At 37.4% G+C, this 25,339-nt stretch overlaps 3 protein-coding genes across 3 annotated transcripts in view; 1 reads left to right on the forward strand and 2 right to left on the reverse strand.

The window, feature by feature from the left end:
* Positions 1-25,339, reverse strand: part of fut9b.1 (fucosyltransferase 9b, tandem duplicate 1) — a 207,687-nt gene that overhangs the window by 40,478 nt on the left and 141,870 nt on the right.
* fut9b.3 (fucosyltransferase 9b, tandem duplicate 3) overlaps positions 3,623-25,339 on the reverse strand; it is a 163,559-nt gene continuing 141,842 nt past the window's right edge. Inside the window, 1 exon segment of the mRNA NM_001008604.3 lies at positions 3,623-4,887. Within this exon segment, the coding sequence (NP_001008604.3) occupies positions 3,770-4,879 (1,110 nt within the window). The 5' untranslated portion in view covers positions 4,880-4,887 and the 3' untranslated portion in view covers positions 3,623-3,769.
* The window catches only part of LOC147842519 (4-galactosyl-N-acetylglucosaminide 3-alpha-L-fucosyltransferase 9), a 32,435-nt gene continuing 31,801 nt past the window's right edge, over positions 24,706-25,339 (forward strand). Inside the window, exon 1 of the mRNA XM_087264167.1 lies at positions 24,706-25,242. The gene's annotated coding sequence lies outside the window, so the exon portion shown is untranslated. The remainder of the gene's footprint in view (positions 25,243-25,339) is intronic.

Raw genomic sequence — 25,339 nt, forward strand, 5'->3', positions numbered from 1 at the left:
CACATTGGTGTGGAAGATCACAGTAGAGTCATTTTTTAGTCATGACGCATTAAACGGCAACGAAAAACACAAGCAAAAAGCATACTGTGTGCATGGGCCTTATCTTTCCCATTTTACTGACTTTGTAAAATGAAAACTCCACATTCAGTGTCTCTACACATCTCTTCTTCTTTCCATATGTAGTAGTTCTTGTATTAAATGATGCATCTGTGCACCTCATTATTTTCAAACAATTTATTTGTATGTATGGCAAGCATAGCAATTGATACAACACATTTAGCCTAGTTTAAACAGGCTTTGGCAGAATGTGTAGTGATAACGTCACATGACACAGATCATGCACATTTACACAAAAGTAATCCCACAACTTGCAGAGTACGGGGTGGGTCATGTATATGGATACACCTTAATAAACTTATTGGGAATTTCACAAGAAAAACAATGGTGTGCTTGGTTTTAAACTTAACTTTATTCTTTCATGAGTGATTTATACGCCCCCTCACATATACTAATGTGCCACAAACAGGGCGTTAATATCACCAACCATTCCCATTTTATTAAGGTGTATCCATATAAATGGCCCACCCTGTAGATGCAAATGAGGCAAATCCTGCACATTTGCAGCATTCCACGTCATTCACAACACACAGCAATAATCTGCATCTATTTGCACTTATTCACCCCCTCTCCCTAAAATAATGGTAGGGGAAACACGTGCTTAAATGACCAAAACCATCTCTTGGAAAAATTGATTGAAATTTTATTTAAAAGGTCCTACAATTAGTGTCCATCACAATGGTGATCTAGCTGGGGAATGAAAAGCTGAATGGTCACTCTTAATCTAAACAACTACATTTTCACCTAAAAAGTCTCAATAATACATTATGTGGTCCAACAGTTGCAGTTTGTCAAACTATAAGAAGTTTCATTCATTTTGAGAGGATCATGTTCTACAGTGTGCTTGATCGTGGCTGGTCCCGCAACACCAATCACCGTCAGTTTAAACCAATCAGATAAATCCAAGCCTCCATTAAATATCCCAGTTTGTCTTACCTTCCTTATCTTCATTTAAGATGAATCCCCCATCCACCCCATTTCCCCCTTTCCTCCTTTACCAAGGGAAGCTCTCGAGACCTACCTGACCCTGGACCCTTTTCTATGCTATATGACTAAGCGGAAGCCCTGAGCTCAAGTATTTTTGAGTTCAGGGTTCTTTCCTGGGACAACATGCCAAATCTGCAACTATTATCAAGCAATAGCAATAGTGTGAACTCTTGAAAGTGAGTTTAGTCCTCTGCTTTTGCATTTGGCTAAGACATATGCATGTTACTAAAGTAGTTTGAGTTTGTACAACAGACGCTACAAAATGAAAGCATAAGATCTGTTTGTGTAGAAATGTAGTCAGTGCATCAGTAAAATGACTTGTTTAAATTCTGTTCTTGGTGCTACAAGCACTTTTACACAAGACCGTACAGTGTTGTCCAGGGCACTGTGCAAAAGAGGTATTTAAGGTCGAAGAAAACAGGTTTTTGGTAAACATTGTTTTCCTTATTGAGCCCTTATAAGATGGAGTTTAAGTAAAGTGTCCAATGCATAAAGAGAGAAAAGTGTTTCTACAAGTGGTTTGTCAAGCCCACTCACCTGTGTGACAAGGTTTCTTTAGAGATATGCAGTGATTGTAATAAAGTTTCAGGTGCAAATGTGCAAAACTGTTCCAAGTGCTGCTTAAAGTGTCAAGGAGATGAAAGATGGTTTGTCAAAATCACTCACCTGTGTGAGGCACTCTCAGAACTGTATCATTGTATGAGGTTTCCGTGTATGGTAGTGGCGTAAAGAGGAGACTGGATCCTGCTTTTGAAAGCTGGAATTGTGGATAATATTTCAGAGGTGGTGGTGGGGGGGGGGGGGGGGTTAAGATAACTGGAGTTGATGGTTCTAACAGATTTTGGGAGGAATCTGTTGAGAAGTCTAGCAGAACAGACTCTAATACTCTTGAACAAGAATTGGAATAGAAATACTCCTGATGGCAAGAGTTCAAAGAGGTTGTGGAAGGAATGGGTGGAGTTTTTTATAATACAGGTAGCCGTGCTGGAGCACTGTGAAAGGAAAATGTCCTGAATGGAAGGTAGAGAGGCATTCATGACAGCTTTTCAGCTGTCTTTATTGTATGCTGGTGGGTCTTGAAGTCAGCAGCTCTGCAGATCCTGTCCCAGACAGTAATGCAGCTAGTCAGCAAACTCTCAATGGTTCCCGTTGAAGGTGGTGAGGATGGCTGGAAGGACATTTGCCCTTTTTGGCGAGCATAGAAAGTGTATTGTTTTGCCTTCTTGGATTTAGACATGGTGTTTGTGGTCCAGGTGAGATCCTGTGATGTGCACCCCAGGAAAGTAGTGGTGGTAGCTGTCTACACCGTGAATAGGGGGTGGTCAACAGAGTTCCTGAAGTTAATCACAACCTCCTTTCTCTTTTTCACATTAAAGGGCAGGTTGTTAGAGGGAAGAGAGGTGAGCTGAGCACACAGCCTTGTGGGGCACCTGTGCTCAGTGTGATAGTGCTCAAGAACTGAGGTTGTCCAGTTAGGTTTTAAGGCCCAGCTGGTTGTGCATATAATTGAGCTATTGTGGGATTGTGTTGAAAGCGGAGCTGAAGTTAATGTACAGCATTTTAGTCTTTATTTTCTACATAAGTAACAGCCAGGTGGAGGGTTAAGACAATTGCATTGTCTGTAGAGTGGTTTGAATGGTATGAAAACTGAAGCAGATCATATCTGTTGAGGAGGCTGGTATTAATATTGTGTATAACAAACCTCTCAAAGCAAGAAAGGTATAAATAGAGGTCGGAGAAAGCTCCAAATGGGCAGGTCAGCTCCAAGTGGGTGGGACTTGAGCTCCAAATTGGCCGTCCAAACTTCCTGGAGATTTCATTGATCTATTTAATGTCTCCTACATGGCATGAACTATCCAGACTATTGTGTTGTACCAACATCTACACCTACCACCCCCCTAAAACCAAGCTACTCATAATGGGTTGAATTGTTGAGAAAAACAGCCAATTAAAATAGATTTCTCTAGGGAAATGTTGCAAGAAATATCCTTATTGCAATAGTCAACAATATTGCAAATCACATTTTTAGCCAGTTTTGTGTTGCCTTAGCCTCGTCTTAAAGGCAGAGGATGAATTGTTACAGGTTACAGTAACATTTGCCATCATCAGGCACATTTCATAATCATGACAGCCCTGATCCACAAATATAAAACTTTACAGGCATGCATTGGTTGTTTGCTGCTGATGTGCTGCCTTCATGTGCAAAAATTACATAAGCTCTGGATCAAAGCCTGAGTTAACAAATAAAGCTGGCAATCAGTCATAGTACCAACAAAGCCTAGTTTTGTCAACTCAAAACCAAAATCATGTAATCCTGTTTGGTCAGCCATGATCACGGTACATGCTGCAAGCCAAGCCTAGTTGTATGAGTAAATGGTGAAAAAACAGAAAGGTTTGCAGTAATATAAGCTGACGTGTGAGCAGTGCATCCTCTTTGTTGGCTTATCGTTTAATAAGCTATTAAAAAGCCAAAACTTTTTAAACAATGCACATAAATCAACAGAAACAACCACTAGTGGAAAAAACATACAGTATTTATTAATTCAACAGTTGCTTTTGTCCATGCCAAGAATCAAAGGAGGATATAAAAGGCCTCCAACATTCAATAGTGTCCATGGTGTAATCTGCTTAAATTCCATTCTGTGGCAAGATTCTTTAAGTCAATTTAATTGAAATACCATTCATAAAGGTCATGGATCTCTTTATATTCCTTGTGTTTGGCTATATAGTCACAGGCAGTGCAGATGGGCAGATCAAACTCCTGCTGCTGCAGTAAATGAGGAGTTGCAGAGTAATATTTCCTCCAGTCAAAGTACCTGCGATACGCGTCTTCATCTTTATCCAGCTGAAGCAGATATTCTGCCACTGACTTTGGATCTGGGAAGTCCTGCACATGAATAAAGGCGTCTCTGGGATAAAAGTTTTCATAGTTCTTTCTTGGAGGACCCAAAACCACAGGAACAGTTCCTACTGAAAGAGGACCGTTGATCTTCTCAGTGATGTAGTCCTTGTGGATGGAGTTTTCGAAGGAAAGGTAAAATTTGCAGCTTGCAATGGTAGGATAGTACTCTTTATGTTCTAAATGTGATGCGTAAGCCTTTCCAAACATAGTGACGCTTATATGTTTGCTGAACTCTTGATAAAATGTGTTCCTTGCACCAACACCTGTTACAGGAGCGTTATTGCTCACAATCCAACAAACCAGTTTGTCTTTTTTTGGAATGACGAAGTCATCAGCTGGTTTCTTCCTCACAGTCAAATGCAACCTGGTGAAAATATCAGCGTCCTGCCTGTAGCTGAGAGTGTGGTTGAACAGGTTTTCCAGACCAGGCTTCTTCTGAGTGTTGGTCGGTGATTCCAAATGAAACCAAATCCACTTCTGAAACGGAGGACGAGGAGACGGAGAAAGATTGGACAAATCCCAACTAATAGACTTGTGATAAATGAGGACAGCGTCTGCATCGCTGTAGAGAGATCGATCAACCGTCAACAGACAACTATCGATATTGAAGATATTCTTACAGTCGTTCAGGTCAAATCTGAAATCTTCAGGCCAGAACCACATCAGAAGAATAGGTTTGTTTTCTGCTGTGTCAGTAAGAGAGTTGCTGCTTTTGGCAGAGCTGCTTTCATAATGTTGAACTTGTTGAACAAATTGAAGAGGACACGTCGATGAAGGAGAAAACCAGAAAAACATAATGCTCAAACAGACGATGCCTGCTAACGTCACAACTAAACCCAGACGACACGGCAATATTCCATTTGTGCTTGACATTTTCAGATCTAAAAAGAATTTGTGAAGTGAATATTTTTTAAAGATAAGAACTAAAAGATATGCATCAATTGAATACATGACAGAAGCTACAACACAGCTAAAAGTTCATGAGATCATCATTAAAAACAGCTTTATTAGCTTCTAAACATTAACAAAATTCTAACAAATTTTTTTAAATGACATTTTTGGTATAAATGTTAACTCAATTCCTCACCTGATTAAAGAAGAAAGATGTAGTCTTAATGTGGTGTCCCAAAGCAAGAGTCTGATATTTACACTAGATGAGAAAGTTTCCCTGTAAAGAATGGGCAAAAACTGGGTTGTTGAGCACAGCAACACCAACCCATACTAATGCTAAAGACAAGACTTACGAGACAGACCAATCACAATTCACCATGTAAAATGACACCGTGCCTCTTGGCAGTTAGTAAACTAACCCAACATGTGTACTCACAGAGCCTTAAAATGATGTAAGCTCTATTCTGCATAATTAATACAAGCTGACACCGTCAGGAAGAAGATACAGGGTACCAGCTTGTACATTAAATAGGTATAAATCTCGTCAAGTTAACTGTCATATCAATAATTATTCATTCTAAAATAGGTAAATTAAACGATTTTCAAAATAATTGTTTGCTGCAGCCCTACTGCCAAGGATGACTGCTACATGTCATCTGCTCTGCTAAGGAGTCCGATTGTGGTTTGAGTGTACTCACCCTAGGCTACGTTCACACTGCAAGGCTTAGTGCTCAAATATGATTTTTTTCTGCATGGCTGTTCACACTGCTCTTATAAATGTGGCCAATATCAGATTTGCAGTGTCAACAGATCATGGTCCTCAACTGACCAGCATGCGCAAAAGTGCATTACGGAGAGCACAAAATGTCTAATTATCCACACACGTGAGTGCTGCATGAGTAAGCACGTTGTCAGATCATGCTTATATTATTATTACCCTTTTCACAGACAACCGTGGTGTAATTCATGAACTGTAAATGATTGTTCTGCTATTACTAGGGATGTAACGATTTATCGTTGTACAATTTATTGCGATGCAAAAATGTCACAATATGCATCGTGGCGTTATGACGATTTGATTACGATATGACGTCCGTTTTCTCTTATTAGTTGAGCTGTTTGCACGTGAGCTACGTTCCACCTGCTGTCGCACGTGAGTTCAGATTGCAGCAGCAGTAATGTTAGCAGACCAAGATGAGTGGAGCTGAAATAGAGGATGACCCATCCTCTCAAAATCAGACGTCTGGCAACATTTCAGTTGTACAGTCATTGCTTTAGACTCGTCCGCTTTTTGTCACGCATACTGGGTCAAACATCCTAAGGTTTAAAGTCTTCACAGTGATTTACATACTTTGCACAGCGATAGGGATACCTTCTAATGGTGTTGAAAGAGTCACATACTGTATTTATAAGGTACAATTCACCCTAAAATATTATTCTGTCTTCATATAATGTTCCCGCCGCAAAATCACACATGACGTGAGCTGACCTGAGCTGTTACTACAGAGGGCGGACTTTGATAGACGCGCGCGTATGGCAAGCCGTTTTAGCATTTAAACCTTTGTTCTGACTATCCATAAATATATTTTGAGATATCTCTAATTATATTTTGACTAGTCAGATATCTAGAGATATCTGCAATTACAATTGTACTAGTACAAAATCAGATTGGAGATATCTGCAAATATATTATGACTAGTCATATTCCTCCATTGACTTCCATTGAAAAATATTTGCAGATATCTCTAAATGAGTTTTGACTAGTCACAATTGTAATTAGAGATATCTCTAAATGAATTTAATTAAATATGAATTAAATACCTGGAAATGTGGATTTTTTTTGCACACACAAAAAACGCAAGTGACCAAGCAAAGCCTTAAGCTCTTACTGTTAAATTCAATTGGAATAGAAAGCTTATTTTTTTTTGCACCTTTACTTAAATTGTTCCTTAATTTTGTCTCTGTCATTTCAATAATATTTTTAAGAAGTTTTTAAATTGTTTTATTTTCAGAGACAGGCCTGTTTAATTTATTTTCTTAAAGAAGGTTTAGTTTAACAAGTTGAAACAAAAGAAATACATAAAAAATAGTTTACTTGGTAAAATTTGCATTTCAGTTAAATTTTCAATTTTTATTCCAAATATCGTGATACATATCGAATCGTGAACATTATATTGTGACACACATCGTATCGTGAGCTGAGTGTATCGTTACACCCCAAGCTATTACTTGTGTATTTCGGCATTTGAGATCTAAATAGTAATAAAATTAAGTCTCCTGTGATGATAAAAAACATTGATCATTTGTGATTTATGACAAGCGCTGTGCATGGCGCTCTGACCACCGGCGGTGTAGCAGACTCATCAAGGGTTAATAAGCAGCCAGCCGCAGACTGAACTGTGAAGCCGGAGTTGGTTTATCTCAGTTTGTGGAGTTATTTAATTTTACTTCCTTATAAACAGCAGACACGTGCAGAAGGGCGGTTTGTGTGCTCGAGCACCTGCCCTTTTTTTCTCTCGGAGAGAAAGTTCTTCCTTATTTGCACACAGATCCCCCATCTGCAACACCCACGATGTTTTTCGGCTTCGCGATCAACCCGTGCCTCAATCGTTAACTAGATTAGTTAACAAGCACCAGTTATAACTTCAAATTCTTTTGCAACATGAACAACCAACTTTCTGTGGTGCTGTAATCACCCTGTGTGCTGTTCTACTGTGCTGCTGAGGGGTAGATGATGTCTGCAGCACAGAATGATGACGCATGTCGCTCAAAGATTACGTAAAAGTCACATGAAATCCGACATAACGTTCACACAGCGGTCGCATTGCAGAACATCAGATCTGTGTCTGATTTAAGACTACATATGAAAGTGGCACAGATCTGACCTGAAAAGATCAGATTCCATGCGGTTTGGGCTGTTCACACTGTCATCACCTGACTCACATGAGGGGGGGAAAATCAGATTCATGCCACGTTTGCCTGCAGTGTGAACGTAGCCTTAGAGACTTCAACAGAAGGACCAAGACCAGGACCTGACACCACAAAAATACTATTCATCTGCAACCACCCTCATCAACATACCAAAGACACACTTCCCTTTTGTGGTTTCCTTTTAACCTTGTAATTCAATGCAGCCGCTATGTTTTCGCTGCTGTAACGGTTTTTACCAGATGACAGTAGCTGGATAAACAGTGCTCTCTACATCCAATCCTGTAAATCCATATCTTGATATTAGCTGCCACTGGTCATTTTTCAAAAAATTGGCATCAGCCAATCCCTAATTGCCTAATCCCAACCCTGATCCCTAACCCTAACAAAACACCTCTAACAATTAATTCTAATTGTGGAATTATGAACCAATGTCATGCGTGTTCAGTAAAAAGTCAGGAGAGGATTTTCAATGGCAACAATATTAGTCATTTATTATATACAAATGACTCAATTCAGAGCTCTGGGTCACGTCTGTCACTTAAGTTACACCAATACAATACAAGAACTACATTCGGGAGCTCCGCAACAACTCTACATTTCCCTGACTTTCCAGCCATTTCCATTGATATATATATATATATATATAAATATAAATATATAAATATAAATATATATGTGAGCAATTCCAGCCTGATCTCACAAGAAAACGTAAGTATTGTACGTTTTGTCAGTTTAGTGGCTAATTCGAGTTCAGTCGAATGAAATTGTATGATTTTAAAAAGGAGGCGTGGCACCTAACCCCACCCCTTAACCCTCAAATGAGCAAATCATACTAAATTGTATGAATGAAATCGTACGAATTTATACGAATTAGCTACTAAATCAAAAAGTTACGAATTGCTGTGAGATTGTGTTGGTAAATCCAGCTTTATGGATGTGACATTTGCAGTAAAAATCAAAACAAATTCACAGAGAACGTATATGTTAACATTACATTGGAACATCATTTTTTATTTTTGGGGAAATAAACATGCGTTATGGATGTGATGAAAAAAGTCTGAGTTTACAGTATAAGAAATTCTCTGAATGAAACTGCACAACCCAAAAGAAACAATGCTAATCTAAAGAATAATCTAAAGAAAAGCTGGCTCTCTATAGAACAAGCCTGATTGATTTTATTTTGTTTGCCATTTTTGCATTAATGAGGGTAAAACTCTGTTATGCTGTGTTCACACCAGGCACTTTTCACGCGTAAATAGACGTGTGAACATGAGTTTACTCACTTCATTTGCATGTCAAAATCAGCTTCATTCGCGCGACAAATTCGCTTCAGAACAGACGCAGTTTCATGTGATGGGCGGGGCTTTTGTCAGCCCGGTGACTCTAGTTTCGTTGCTAAATGGCTAACATGAATTTTATTGAGAAGACAATCATGTTTATATTCTTTATGAAGGCTGAAAAACAGCATTGATTCGTTTTTTGAAATCTCCCTCCCGGTCCTCAAATAAGTTGCGCACACTACTCACCCCCGGATCCCTCTGCTCTTCAGTTCAGACATGTCGCGCATATATTCATAGCAAATAAACAAAAATAAATATCCCGCTCACTTTATGAGCCCTTTCGAGTGAGATTTTACACCCCTATGATTGGTCAGGCGCTAAACAGCAAGGGCTGCAATTGGCTCTAACACTCTGCCGTTGTTGGAAATCACTGTTCAGCGATAAGTGACACCGACACAGTGGCGATCACAGCTCATCCATGATAGACACATAGGAGAAAACTTGCTCTGCAGACACGCGCTCAAGTCTGTATGCAGAAGTAACAAAGGTGTAACAGCCGAGAGGAGAGGAAACGTCATGCCAGCAGGTCAAATGGGCCACAGAGAAAGAGAAATAAAGTGTACTTTCATTTTCTCAATTACAGTGAAATAGGGGCTTCTGCTGTACTCCAGTGTCAGAGAAAGACTGTCCAGCAAACACACACTCCATAATAAATGACGTCAGTACATAATAACCGGTTATGATTATTACTAAATCGTTGTTGTTTGTGCACAGAAGAAACTATTTTATATATATATAAATATATGTACTATATAAATATATATTTACTGTGTATATAAATATATATTTACTGTGTATATATATATATATATATATATATATATATATATATATATATATACACACACACACACACACACACACATATATACACACACACACACACGCATGTTTATTTACCAGTTACTTTTGAAAAGCTATAAAATTCAAGCTATAAATTGAATTTTGAGCTATAAATTCAAACAAATTTTGTTTAAATCTATTTACACTAACAGGGATAATACTGGCAACTCTCGAAAGATTCGTTCTAATAAATTCCATGAAAATATTTAATCAAAAAATTAACTAAAGAGGCAAAGAAGGTGATGTTTCAAAAATGACAACAGTTACAGAACAATAAGGTGTTCACACTTATGACGTTTCTTTTCTGCTGCTATTTTTAGTTTTAGTTAAACATTTTTTAAATAATAATAATCGTGTTTCATTTTGCTTTTATTATTAAAAAATATAAATAAAATACACGCATAAGGTCCAATCAGATCCTGAATATAAAAATGCTACACAGATTTTGAATGCACTGAGAGGGTTAAACAATATTAAACAAGTTACCCTTTTAACATGCTCTGTGTTCTCAATGTCACATCCCTTTGTGCCGTGTTTTTTGTGTTTCATTTCCATGACTGTATTGTGTTTTGGTTATTTCATGTCGGTTTTCTCATGACACACCCTACAACTCCTGACTACATTTGGGTATCTTCTTTCCTTTGTCTTTGTATTTCAATTGCAGAGAAGTCTTCATATTTTTTGCTGAAATACAGGGAAGTTACAGCAGCCACTGAAGTGAGGAACACAAGTAATTCAATCTAAATGAATTTTATTCCTCTATGAAGCAGTAGTTAGCTGAATGTAGTGGTGAGGGAAGAGGAGATTGCCCCAAAAATGAACAAAGTAAGAAGAAATTATTATTATAATGTACTGTAGCAGCTGATTAATGCAAGGGCTGCACCATAAATCGTATCATCACGATAATATTTGTGGCCCACAATCAATAATTAAATATATTTGCGATTTTACAGTATAAAGACCAAGCTGATATTCTAATGGGTGGAGTTTACGGATTGTACCGCATAACAAGCATGAGGTGAATGTGTCTTGATTGCAAGTGTTATTTTTGAAGTGGCTGTCATCAGTGGGTCAATGAGCTCAGGAGAACTCTGCTTTGCAGTTTTCTATGCATTCCTAAACCAGGCAACGTTTGCTTTCTGTGCATGAAATGTGCATGCAGAAAATTGGACAAAAGGAATAAAAGTTTTAATTATATAACAAGCATTTAATTTGTATCTAATAGAGATTAGTATCTAATCTCTGCCCAGTTTTATTACAAGTTGGGTTTTTTATAGTTTAACATATATACACACACACACACATATACATACACACACATACATATATTATACATATATTATACATATATATATATATATATATATATATATATATATATATATATATATACACATATACATATGATGAAGTATGAAGTGAAAAACTGCAGTTACAGTCTCTTCTGCGTCTGTGTGTTTTGCCTCAGAAAATCAGCACATGCTCGAACTGAAAACTCCCATTTTTATGCAAAACCATCCCTCTTTTCCCACCCTCCGACACTCCCACCTTAACAGAGCTGGACACACCCACTTCCCTGACTTTTTTCAAACTAAGTGTGAAAACACCCTGCTGAGACAGGGGAGGTTTCGTGACTAGAGGTGTGAACCTATACTGGTCTCACGGTTCGGTTACGATTATCATGCCATCGATTTGGTTAAATTCGATATCTCGGTGCATCGACGATGCTTAACAGTGTTATATTTTGGGGGGAGGCTTTAACAAGCTGTTTGTATAAACACACAGACACACAGCACCACACTGTCTCTCATTCACACTCATACACAAACATAGACAGCACCAAACAAACCTACACACACAAACACACACAAACACACTTTAGCCCTCGCAACAGGGAGAGCTCGCGCTGAGCGAAAAAAGCAAATAAACGAAAAAAATAAGCACTTTTCCAACGGTCCCTTACTGAGAGCTCCTCTCAGTGCGAGCTCTCCTGGCTAAACGCAGATTTCGAGGGCTTAAACGGAACAGTGGTCGTAATGTCGAGCGAAAAAAAGAGAAAATGACAGCTGTGAAACATAACCAGCTTTGTCTTTCTGTAGGAAACACACTTTAGATCTTTTTAGTTTAAGAGTTTGAGTTATTGCCGTCTATAACTGAATGTGTGTCGGGAATATAGAAAACAAAAGCAACTGAACCGCGCTCATTTCTGGCGCCCCCCCTGGATATACAGCGCCCTTAGCATTTGCTTATGGTGACTATACCACGGACCGGCCCTGAGTTGGTTGAGTGTTGTAAATAATCGCGCTCACCTCCTTAGCGACAGAGCACATATGAGATAAATGATGTCAGTACATAATAACCTGTTATGATTATTACTGAACCGATACCGAATTGTCTGCATCGCAGTGCACCAAAGAAACAATTAATTTTGACACCCCTATTCGTGACCCTTTAAAACTATTTGCCTTAGTTATGTTGGTAAAATAAAATGAAGAGGTTTTAAAAAATGATATTCATAAATGGATTGTCAATAAATATTTAATAATTATCGATTTAGAATGATATGAAATATGATATTGTGATAATTTCCAGCCCTAACTCTACATATACAGTACACAGGTACTATTTACTGTAACATTAACTGAGGTCATTTTCAAATAATCAGACATCACATATCTAATGTTTATTGAAATTGGTTAGTGCCTTTTAAAATCATGCATCTTTACTTTGTGTTTGTGCTGCCGCGATTAAACTGACTGTACTTCTTTTTCTATTAATTGCTGTGTTTCAGGTCAGTGATTCCTGCTCTTAATTGTGGCGGTAGAGAGCAGGGGTGAGGAGGCTGCACGGGCCACGCGGCTGTGTTTTAATGGGCAGATGCGCTATAATAACTCTGACCTCTGACCTTTTGTGGTGACTAAAGCTCATTACGCTGATGGGTGCACCATCTTAGAGTGTCAATGTGTGTGCGGTCACAAAAGTGACGCTGACACACCCTCATCTGAAAAAGAAAGTTTCACACAGACTAATTAAAATAGAAGGCGGCCCCGGTTTTCTCATTGTCAGTTTCACTTCTCCATGCATGTCTCAAGAAGCAGCTACAGTAAGGTTTTTTTGCACTACTGTCTCCTCCTCTCCTTATTGCACTATATACGGTTTTATCTGCACAACTCTGGTTTGCACTCATTGCCATATGCCCTTAATGTTTTTGTATTGTATTGTATTGATTACACTTTTTATTCTTTTTTTTTATTATTCTTTAGATTACAGTTTATGTATATATTTAGATCATATTTATGCATATATTTAGACTAAATTTTAGGTATATATTTAGATTACATTTTTTATGTATAATTGTATTTATTGTAAATTCTTTCTTAAAACTCTACTTTTTGTATTGACATTATATGTTAGGCACCTAGGGTCTGAGAGTAACGTAATTTCGATTCTCTATAGACCTTTTTCTTGGAACGCAAAATTACCCATTATGCTTTGCGTGTATGTGCAAGAAGAAAGCGAAGAATTTCCGGTCGGCAGCTGATGCGTGTAAACAGTCACATTTGGACAGCATTGAAACGATAGTTTTAATCTATTTTACCTGCTTTTATCCTCTTTGAACTAATACTGTTGTCCATCAGCAGCATCTCCTGGACTGATCATTTAAAGAAATGCGATCTAATAGGATGGAAAACAGCTGCTGTGAGGCGTTTTCCCCTCGTTGTCAGACGGCATCTTCTGCAGTTTAAATGAAGCCTCGTCATCGCTAAAGTCAACATTTTCTCTTTATTTCAAATATATGACCAGCCCAAACAAATGTAATTCACCAAAATGTTTGACACACACGTAGCCTGTACTGTGCCACTCACACACTGATTTAATAACTGTGACAAAGTGAAAATATAGGCTAGTGCCATTTCGAAATGACAGAAAAACACAAACTGTGGTGAATACAAGACTTGAAATAAAACACAAACGGCTCGCGATTAGAATGAACAGCAAATCAGCCAGCAGAGCATCAATAACAGACTTTTATTGCTCATTTTTGTAAATTGCACGACTTTCACCTGTTAAGTTTCATGCCAGTACTCTGGTTTGCTCTCTCTCTCTCTCTCGGTCTCGGTCTCTATGCTCTCTTTCTGTGTGTGTGTGTGTGTGTGTGTGTGTGTGTGTGTGTGTGTGTGTGTGTGTGTGTGTTAAAGAGCCGCTGAGCTGACAGGCTGACACACTGTATTTCTGACGGCAGACATGTGAACTAGGAGAACGTTTTTCTCGTATTTCTGACGCGCTTGAACCACGTTACAGATTTTAACGGCTTTAACAGACACATTTCTCAGTTGTGTGTCACAAAAACACTCTGTTATTCATTAAAAACGTTATTGATACCCATTTTCGGAGCGCAAATTACCAGTTGTACACGCTGTAAACGGAAGTTTTTAGCATTCTACCGGAAGACGCTGGTCGCTATGGCGCCCTCCATGCAGCAGCCACGATCGCATACTTATGCACTATTCTACGCCATTTTGTAGTATAAAGAGTGTAAGTAGTGCGTTCACACTGAAAACTCTAAAAATAATAAGCACATTTTAATTAGCCGGATGATGCACTCATTTAGCTGGTAAAATTAAGTGTGGAATGATGGACACTTAACGCACTCAACAACTACAGGTTTGCTCGCGGAGCTATCAGGTGCACATGTTGGATAACTATTTATTTTGGATGGTGAAAGCACAATTCTTCTACGGGAGTGATTACAGCGCCTCCTGATGGTGAATGCGGTTATACTCACTGCAGAAATTTTTTGATAGTTTGGTCATTTATTTTACTGATTAAGTGACCGTCAAACATCATCAGGGAAACGGTTTGAATTTCCGCTTAGTAAAAAAACACTAGTGCTCCATTTGGGACGACACTATATACTATGCTGTTGAGTGTGTAAATGCATTAGTACATAGTGTATGAGTGCATAGTGTGCCATTTGAGACAGCTCGTGCTTCCCACAGATTTGAAATATACTTGAAATATACTCAACTGACCGTCACAGTCCTAGTCTTAAGTATATATATATATAAAAAATATCACAATATATATCGCAGGGGGAAAAAATATTGCAATGTCAATTTTTTCCAATATCATGCAGCCCTAGTGAAAAGTGAAAATACCCGCCACCTTTACCTCCTTTTTGAAGCCCAGACAGGCAAGCAGTCAGGCAGAGCAGTACAGAGAGTGTACCAAAGTGCATCGAATGACTAGTAATAAAATAAAAAATAGAATAAATATATTTGTATGTATTAGACACAAATTTGAGGCTTGTATTTGCAGCAGCTCCATGTTCACAACTTCACACATTGGGTTAAATTAATCTGTGCAGTCTTAAGCCTGGTTTATACTTTTGCGTCAAGTGACCGGCGTAACCCACGGCGCATGCAACGTGCATAGCTGTGCATTTATACTTCTGCGCGCTGTCTCTGTTGGTCTGCATTAACACTTCCGAAACGCTAGTTGGCAGTGAGTTATAAATGTTCCTCTGTGTTGAGTTTCTCCGCTGCTGCTTTGCTTTTCCTGAACACTTCCGGGATGTACAAGTGGCTCAAACTCGCTCATTTTGAGGCAGGAACCGGTGGACGTGCAACAACTTTAACTATGAGGTAAACACAAAACAAAACTTTCCATTCAGAGCTCCTTCACGGCACTCCACACTTGTAAACAATCGCTCCATCAGGCTCGCACCATTCACGCGACTCTTGGTCCCGCCCAGACTCATCAGTGCTACCAAGCCGACCAATCACAGAGCTTACACGTCGTTGCGACGTGTAGTTACATTTTTTGAGAGGTGCACGTCAGCGACGGCGACAGCCACGGCGAAGGGCTATGCATCAGCGCCGTAGCATACGCCGGCGTTTGACGCAGAAGTATAAATCAGCCTTTAGTGGTCAGACCATTACTTCCACATCATCGATTCACCTCAGGAAACGGAACCAACCCTGTGACGTGAAACACCTCAATAATCCAAGATGGCAGCACCCAAGCTCCAAAAACTGTATTAAACACACGCTTTTCTTCAAAACAGTTAAAATAATGGAGTATAACATATTTTCATTCATTAATTTTCCTTTAACTCATCCACCATATGTTTTACACAGCTGAAGCCCTTCCAGCTGCAATAAGCGTACTGGGAAACATCCAAACACTTTCACACACATACACTGCAATTAGGTTATTCAACTCACCTACAGTATAGTGCAGGTGTTTGGACTGTGGGGGAAACTGGAGCACTGGAAGCCCATGCCAACACAGGGAGAACATGCAAACTCCACACAGAAATGCCAACTGATCCAGCAACCGTCTTGCATTAAGGTGACAGTGCTAACCACTGAGCCATCATGTCACCCTTTACTTCCACTTTAAAAGTCAAATTCTCAAGTCTGAATTTGTGTATGCACCTTTTTTAAGAGCTGCAGAAGCCCTGCATAATATTCACAAACTCTAGTTTCAAGACAAGCGTTTATCACTGAAGCACATGGAATTTCTCCTCACCTGTTTTGCAGAGCTCCAAAAAGACGAAATCAAAGGTCACAAACAACTAACTGAAACCATAACCGAACATGCACACAGAAACGGAAGTACGTTGTTTCCTGTTAAAAAGACTGACGCAAAGCAAAAAAGGTTATGACTTTGAGGCTAATACATGAAATCCAATCAGAGGGGTGGTCTCACAAATTTAAAGTCGGTTTCCATACTACACCTTTTAGGCTGGCCTGCAAACAATTCAAGTACTGGTCAACTGATTCATCACAGAATTCATAAATATTTACATCAATAATCCTTTGAGAATTTTAGCAGAGACGCTTTTATAAAGAAACACCAACGCTAAAACTAAACTATACATTGCTGAATGGTTTTATAACAAGTAAATTTAGTAGAATGAGACACATACAAAGTTATAAAATAGGATTTGTATTATAAATAAATGCACGTCATGATTTTGCCAAGTACGATGCCATTCTGAATTAACATATGTTGCCATGACATGATAATATGCCATGAATGAATAATTCTTTCAAAATGATCTAGCAATGAAACGAAGATTTATGAGTGAATAACTGAATCATTTATTGATGAGACTAAAAATAAATATGGGTTGTATAAATTATAATGTTAGATTTCTACATATCAGCAACAGTAGTCGTAACTTTTGATTCAGCTGATTATTTCTTCATTTTATTTTATTTCTAAATTACAGCTTAAGTTCTGTTTGCTAAAACCAAAAGTGTCTTGCAGTACTGTTTTTGTAATATATGAAAAGCAAATTACATTTGTCTCCTCCCCTTTTTGGTTGATCGGAAAAATGGTCTGATCCGTGACTAAAAAACCTTAATGTGATCCGAACTGTGAGATTAGTGAGCCGTTAAATCACTACCATAAAAGGTATAAATTTGTAGATTTAAGGTATGAATTTGAAATTGTTAGAAATAAAGGTCTAATGTGGTTTTGTTTAATATTTATGCTGCAATTAACATCCATTTCCTCCGATTGAAAACAATAGATTTTATTTTTTTACTTTTTTTGTTGTTTTTTTGTTATTGCAGTATTTCCAGTTAAAATAAGCCCTATGGCATCCAAATCAAATTTGGGCAAGGCAAAATAGCGCCACCTGGTTGTATAAAAGAAAAAACATGTAATGACGTGGTGTAACCAATAGGTTGCAGTATTACTATGTCTACAAAACTGCTTCTGAATTCTATATTCATTCAGATAATCTAAAAGATTTCCTTTTGACTAGTTTGAGTTTTTTTTTGTTTTTTTCTGAACACAAAAACCTTAAAAATTCTCTGTGTGTGTGTGTGTGTGTGTGTGTGTGTGTGTGTCTCACACGTTTGGTGTTTCAGAGTTACTCCTACACTGATGTGTGCTGATTCTTGAATTATGCATGCATTCTCAAACTTTTCTCTCTGTCCTTCAGCTGCATTATTTCATAAGCATGGGGTGATGTAGATGTGTCAGATGTGAGTGTATGCATATCTATTTTACACTCTTGGTGCTTTAGTGGGTTCACATACCAAATGCCAAAACAGTCCTAGAATTTTAGACCATTTCAATGACTCAATGATTTTTGATTCAGTGATATAAAACACAAAAATTTAGACAACTTAATACCAGAAAAAGAAGACAACTTCATTGTTATTGTTCAATCAAGGGTGGTTACAATACTGGAATTCGGTACCAATCGGTACTTAAATTTTAAAAATGCCCATTTTCCGGCTGCTAACATTTGAGCACTGTTGAGTAAGTCTTTAAACAGTGCTGATTTGGCATTGTGTTCACATGCTTAACAGAAATTACTGTGATTGGCCGTAAAGGTCATCAGTTGACCAAACTCACTGCTGTTTACAGAGAGTAATTGGAGTGTTTTAAGGCCGTGATTTATGAGGGTATTTGCAGGAATCCTAAAGGAAATTTCAATACCTTTTTAAAAGACCTTCTCAGAATATTTTAAGACCTCATCACCACTTCAAGATGTAATCATTATCAAACCTTTAATTTAATAAACAAATGTTAATAAACAGTTGTAGTTAAATAAATCAATGGAGCACAACCGTGCAACAGAACTTGGATAAGCTCGGAAAAAACAAACCTTGAGAGAATAAATTACGTCAGGGGTGTCAAACTCAATTTCTGGAGGATCGAAGCCCTGCACAGTTTAGTTCCAACCCTGCTCCAACACACTTACCTGTAGGTTTCAAACAAGCCTGAAGGACTCAATTAGTTTGATCAGGTGTGTTTAATTAGGGTTGGAACTAAACTGTGCAGAGCTGCGGCCCTTTTGGAACTGAGTTTGACACCTGTGTATTACGTGGTTGTTTTCAGCGACAGGTTTCAGCCACAGTTTAAACTCATCTTTCTCCAACCAGGGGTCCGTTCTTCATACCTCGCTTAAATGATCTAAGATTATTTGGCAGATCCTGGATCTTTTAATATTGATAACTGATCTCTGGCTAATTTGGTTCTTCAAACAAGTTCGCGAATCAGATTAGAATATCTGGATAAACTGATCTGAGATCGCTGCGTGTGCTGTGAAGGACAGATCTATCGATCCTCGAAATCATGATCAGCAACGCAACGATTGGCTGATGGCACAGCAGCGTAATGACATCATCTGATTAATATTCAATTATCCATGTGAGCAAAATTACATCAAATTAGCAGTAAACGACTTGTTAAATATGACACGCAATTACCTTCCACATTTGTTGTGAGCTGCAGGCTTTACACTTTCATGTGTCAAGAGTATTCATCATGTATTTCAATGCAAATCAATGTATTTAGTTCTACATTTAGAGAAGATTTTCTTTATTATAGTAGCAGTTTTTTTTAATCGGTGTAAAGAATAACTGGTTGTTTACAAAAGCATTTTCATATTGGTAAAGGCGTCTACAACTTTTGTGAAGCATCAAATCACTGGCATATTAACAATCAAAACATGTTTATGACTGCATAAATGTATTATTGCTTTTAAAAAAAAGGCACATATTGTGCATTTCTATTATACACAATTTGTACTAAAGCGATCTAAAAAGTTAATATCAATAAGTTTTCTCTTTGCACCACCAGGTGGCAGTCTTTGTACTTTCATTTCGAGGGTGCAGATTGCATACGTTTTATTAATATGTATAACTTTATTTATTTTATTAATGACTATAACTTTATATATATATAGTTAAAAATATGTACCATTTTCCCAAGTGTATATAACTACTACTGTAAGAAAATATCAGAATTGGGAACATACTTTCTGTATTATCTTTGCTTGAACTGACCCGATCTAATCCTGTTTATATGAATTGAACCTGCTCCCGATCAGGTTTGACCTAGCAGAACTGTTGCTATGACAACAACTCTCGGATCCGCTTTAAAGAACGAAACGATCCTGGATCGTGTCAAATCGTTAATATCCAAATCCAGCTAACTGAGTAATCCACGTACGAAGAACAGACCCCAGGAGTACGCAAACTTGAAAATCTTATTTTGCTGTCTGTTTTGCTCTATGACAGGGCTATTCAATTAGTTTGTCATCATGGGGCAAGTTCATGAAAGTATCCCAAATAAAGGGCCGGAGAGATATGACTTGCAATATCAGTGAAGACACAACACCATATAAGAGCCCATATGTTGTACTTTTCGCTCCTTAAGACACCCACATTGTATTTTTCTACATTAAAATATTAATATATTGTATTTTGAAACTACATAACATCACTGCATTCTACAATGTATACAATGTAATTTTCTTTCTTTCTTTTTTTTTTTCACAAACATTCAAATGTTGTATTTCAGAGCACAACATAAGCACTGAAGTGGGCTTCTTCGACATTCAGAAACATTCATATCTTATGTTTTAAACTGCATAACAATTAGGGATACAACAATTATAGATTTTGGTTGTACAATTATAATCTGAAGAATAGTCATGGTTTCACGGTTATGTCTAATAATCTCATGTAAATTTAAGCTTTATATGAGGTAAGTATTTAAATGAACTGTTATCATATGCGTTCATACATATATAACCATTTTAATGATTTGTAATTTGTTTGCTATTTACAATTAAACTTCTTGCACTTGCTTCCCATCTGTCTCCATGTCGTCACCACCGCCATTGTCACACAATGTGAATAAACTGTGTGAATCCTGCATGTTTTACAGAGCATCTTATCATCTAATAAAATTAATTTCTTCACAAAGTCAACTTTTAAACAAAGAACAATCAAAATGCCAGCTATGGTGAAGCTACATTGCTACCTTCACTCTTCATGTTGAGTGTGAGGAAGTGTTGATATATGACAATGAGTTTGCCAACATTTCTGATAACATCAATCAGGTGCAGGTGAATAATGACGTTCACTCATGGGTGAATGGATGAACGAGAACCATTTCACAAGGGGCGGCATGTATTTGGAAACAAAAACAAAAAAACAAGAAAAAAGAAAATACGAATTGAATGCCAACCCATGAAACGAATATTTGAATAATCAAATATCCTTGTCCAGCATCTCTTGTATGCAATGCTGATGTATAATATTTTTAAATGTTCAATTAGGGGAAACTTAAACCAAACCAAACTGAATTAACTGTGACCACAGAACCACAAAACAAACCAAAATAATGTATAGTCTTGACCAAATAACTATTTAAATTCAATTAACCCCTTGTTAAAGATGCAAATGTTATAATTTCTTGTGCACAAATGCTTTAAATTTGCATCCAGTCACAAAACACATGCAAATGATTCACTTTCACTTTATTATAGTTAGATCTGCAACAACTCCACAAACACGTCTCCCAAACCGCAATGGTCAACTACAATTCCAACTCAAAATCCTGCGTGACTATTGTGACTAATGTGAATGCATACATTACAATGTTGACACTGAAACAATACACACAGACATGCAAACAGTAAACAATGTGCATACACACCCACAAACATTTGTCCAGAGATTAAAAAAAAAAAAAAACGTTTAATTACTAGCCAATGTTAATTCCATTACCAAGTTGTACCGGTTATGTAGGTACAGAACTGTGTTTCAGTGCCCAACCTTAAGGGAAGGGCAGGATACAGATAAAGGTGGCAAGCGGAGGAAGCACTGAGGCGAAGCTCACCAAATCAAAACCAATAATCCATATTCATATGAAAACATATTTTTTAAAGAGGCATTTCCCTAAAACCTACCCATCATTGGGAGATTAAAATCACACTAAAATGTACAAAACAAGTTCATACAAATTATTATAAATTAGTATTAAATCCAAAAATAGCTGTGACATTGAATAGTGAATGCTAAATAGTAAGTTAGGTCATTTTTTAACCAAATTTATGAATAAAATGTGCACTTTTATTATTATTTTTATATGTTATCTGAATCATATTTGTACAGCTTTAATAACTTTGGTAACACTTTACAGTAAGGTTTCATTAAAACAATGAACAATGCAGTATTTTATTAATGTTTGGTAATGTTATATTGATTTTAAAGGGCACCTATGGTGAAAAATCTACTTTTCAAGCTGCTTGGACAGACGTGTGTTGGTATAGTGTATAGACCATCATATTGGGGTGATATAAAAACACAGTCCTTTTTTTCCCTCAATTCAACAACATAAAAATGGTGGACCAATTGGAGCGGTTTTGAGACCGACGGCAACTTGACATAAACCCTCCCACTAATATTGACTGACAGACATGCAGTTAAGGATGCAACGATTATAGATTTTGGTTGTGCAATTATAGTCTGAGAAATAATCACGGTTAACGGTTTTCACGATTATTTTGCATTTATTAAGTTCAAACCCCACTAGGTTAAAAAATAAGAAAATAAGTTATTCTACAGTGTTGATTATTGCTGCTCAGTAACTAATTAAAACAGCACAAAACAATATAAAAAACAAACAATAGTAAATTTCTCTCTTTGTGCTTAAAAATAAGTGAATGTTTTTGACATTTAAACCGAAATAATTTTACACTTTAAATAAATGACAAAACAAAAAATAACAAAATATAAGAATAAATAATAAATTGAAAAAAAAAAACAGTATTTTTCTAATGTAGGGCTTGAAATTGCCGGTGCTCCCAACTTCGAAAAATCAGGAGCACCAGAAAAAAATGTAGGAGCATTTTATAACCAGCTCATTTGTCATGTTGGCACAACTATTATTAATTTTAACCAGCAACTTAATAAAGCATTTGAAGAGGTGTTATCCTGCCAACATGAAATGATTGTAGATTAAATGGTATGAAGATCGTTGTAAGACAGTCTTCTTTACATTACTATTTTTAATCACAGAAACACAAGCCGGTTCCTCAACATTAATTCCAAGACAACATAATTGTACAGTACTATGGGTGTGACAAGGCAAGACATCAGATTGAGTTCATGAGAACGAGACAAGACATGATTTTTACACTATTTTTAAGAAATATTCAACAATGAAATATATGAATGGAAAATAAACTTATTTAAATGAAAGAAAAAAAATTATACATATTAGAAGTGGCTTATATGAAAGGCAAAGACCTCTAGATTACGCTTATTTGACCAAAATAAAACATGATCATGCCTTGATTTTTAATTAGGACAGTAAGGTCTGACTTTGCTTAGACAAAAGCCTCTTCACTGAACAGAAATAATGTCCAGTATAGAATATAAAGTCATGCTGCAGTGGACACAGAATGAATATTGTGTCTGACTCCATCATGAGCTTGGAGGACTGCATCCATACAACTCAGCAATGACTCAAATCACTGATTAATAAAGTCATCTGGAAAGGTAAAGAAAGCGTTCTTGCAGGACTCCCATAGCTCATCGCAATTTCTTTAATGCCTCCTCCATCTTATCCCAGAATAATGCTCAATAATGTTCATGTTTGGTGACTGGGCTGGCCAATCCTGGAGCATCTTGACCTTCTTTGCTTTCAGGAGCTTTGATGTGGAGGCTGAAGTATGAGAAGGAGCGCTATCCTGCTGGAGAAATTGCCCTCTCCTGTGGTTTGTAATGTAACGGGCAGCACAAATGTCTTGATACCTCAGGCTGTTGATGTTCCCATCCACTCTGCAGATCTCTCGCACACCCACATACTGAATGTAACCCCAAAGCATGATTTCTCTTTCCCCAAACTTGACTGATTTCTATGAGAATATTTGGTCCATGCGGGTTCCAGTGGGTGTTCTGCAGTATTGGTGATGATTGGGATGCAGCTCAACAGATGATTCATCAGAAAAATCCACCTTCTGCCACTTTTACAAATGATCAACGAGAAGTCTTATTATTATTATTATTATTATTATTATTGTTGTTATTGTTATTATATGTTGCTTTAAAAACTGAAATAGACGTCAAGACTTCTGTCAGGTAGTGTATTTTAATTAATTCTATGCAGTGGCTTCTACGCTGTGTAATTTCACACGTGAAATCTAACTCCTTCCTTATTTTTTAAATTTTTGACTTCACCAGTTTCATTTTCATTGAGCAACAATTCATTCTAGGGTTGGGTCGACGGCCGATAGACATCGACCACACTATACCCCTGAAAATGCACATCACATGACCCCACACACACTCTGGCATTGGCTGCAGCATTTGCGTGCGTCTGAGCTCCAGCAGTCAGCGGGTGTTTTGAACCCAAAACCCCAGAGTGCAGTGCACGTTGGATAGTTTATCAAGGATGTAACGTTGGAATGAGTCTCACAATAGTTGTTAAATGTGATATTTATTTCATCTGGTCTCTATCTAACGACTCTTCGGTCTTTTGAATCTATCAGGTAACACATCACAGCGTCAGTACACTGCTTCAATATTTCGATTTAACGCTTGTACTTGGTAATTCTACTGTAAACCTCAGATACTGTTGGTTGGTTCCTGTTGGTTTGGGACCTTTTTTTACCAACCAAGTTTGTCGACGTCATTATGACAGACATCACTCTGCCTATTCATGCCAGAGTCCCGGGAAAAATGTGATTGACAGGTGATAATTTGTGTGTAACTTATCTTTATTTATTTATGGGTAAAACAAAGACCATGTGGGTCAGGTAGTTGAAACTGTAGGCTACAAATAATTAATTTATGATGAATGAATTAATTATTTATAAATAATTCATGCACTGCCGCCTACAACGTTTATGCCATCGTCCATCGTGATTTCACATTAGACATCGCCTAACCCTAATTCACTCATGCCCCTGAGTGTAAGGACTTATAGCACGGACAGAGTTGGAATTTGATACCGCACACTAAATGGAGAGAAAACTTCTTCATTTCCAGGACAGCATTATTGATGATGAAGACAACACAGGCATGAGTATAGCATATCCTGTCACAAAATATGGATAAATGTCATAGGCATTTACAAATCTGTATTGCAATTTTATTTTTTAAGTCCTAATTTAATTTGCGTTTACTACAATTATGACTTTCAGCATATCTAAAGTGCTATTCCATCGCTTGGTAACGCCTATGATTTTGTGTGGTGCCAGTTAAAGCAGCCTCTGCTTGTGAATGAATAACACGGAAAAAAAAAAAGCTGTTACCTGATCTCGTAACAGGAGATCTCGCCACACCCCTAACCAAAAGAGTACCAAATGAGACCACAAAATGGAGAAAAATCCTGCATGTTTTCCTCAAAAACTCTTCTTTTTTTTTTTGGACTGAAGAAAGAAATTAACATCTTGGATGACAAAAGGTGAGAATATAAGGAGATTTTACACTGTGGAAGTGAGCTAGTTCTTTATAGTAAACAATGCCCTCTTCGCATGAGGATGTACAAAAGCGGTGACCAC

The sequence above is a fragment of the Danio rerio genome, chromosome 8, assembly GCF_052040795.2.
Source record: "Danio rerio strain M-AB ecotype USA chromosome 8, GRCz13ab, whole genome shotgun sequence".
Taxonomy (NCBI): Eukaryota; Metazoa; Chordata; class Actinopteri; order Cypriniformes; family Danionidae; genus Danio; species Danio rerio.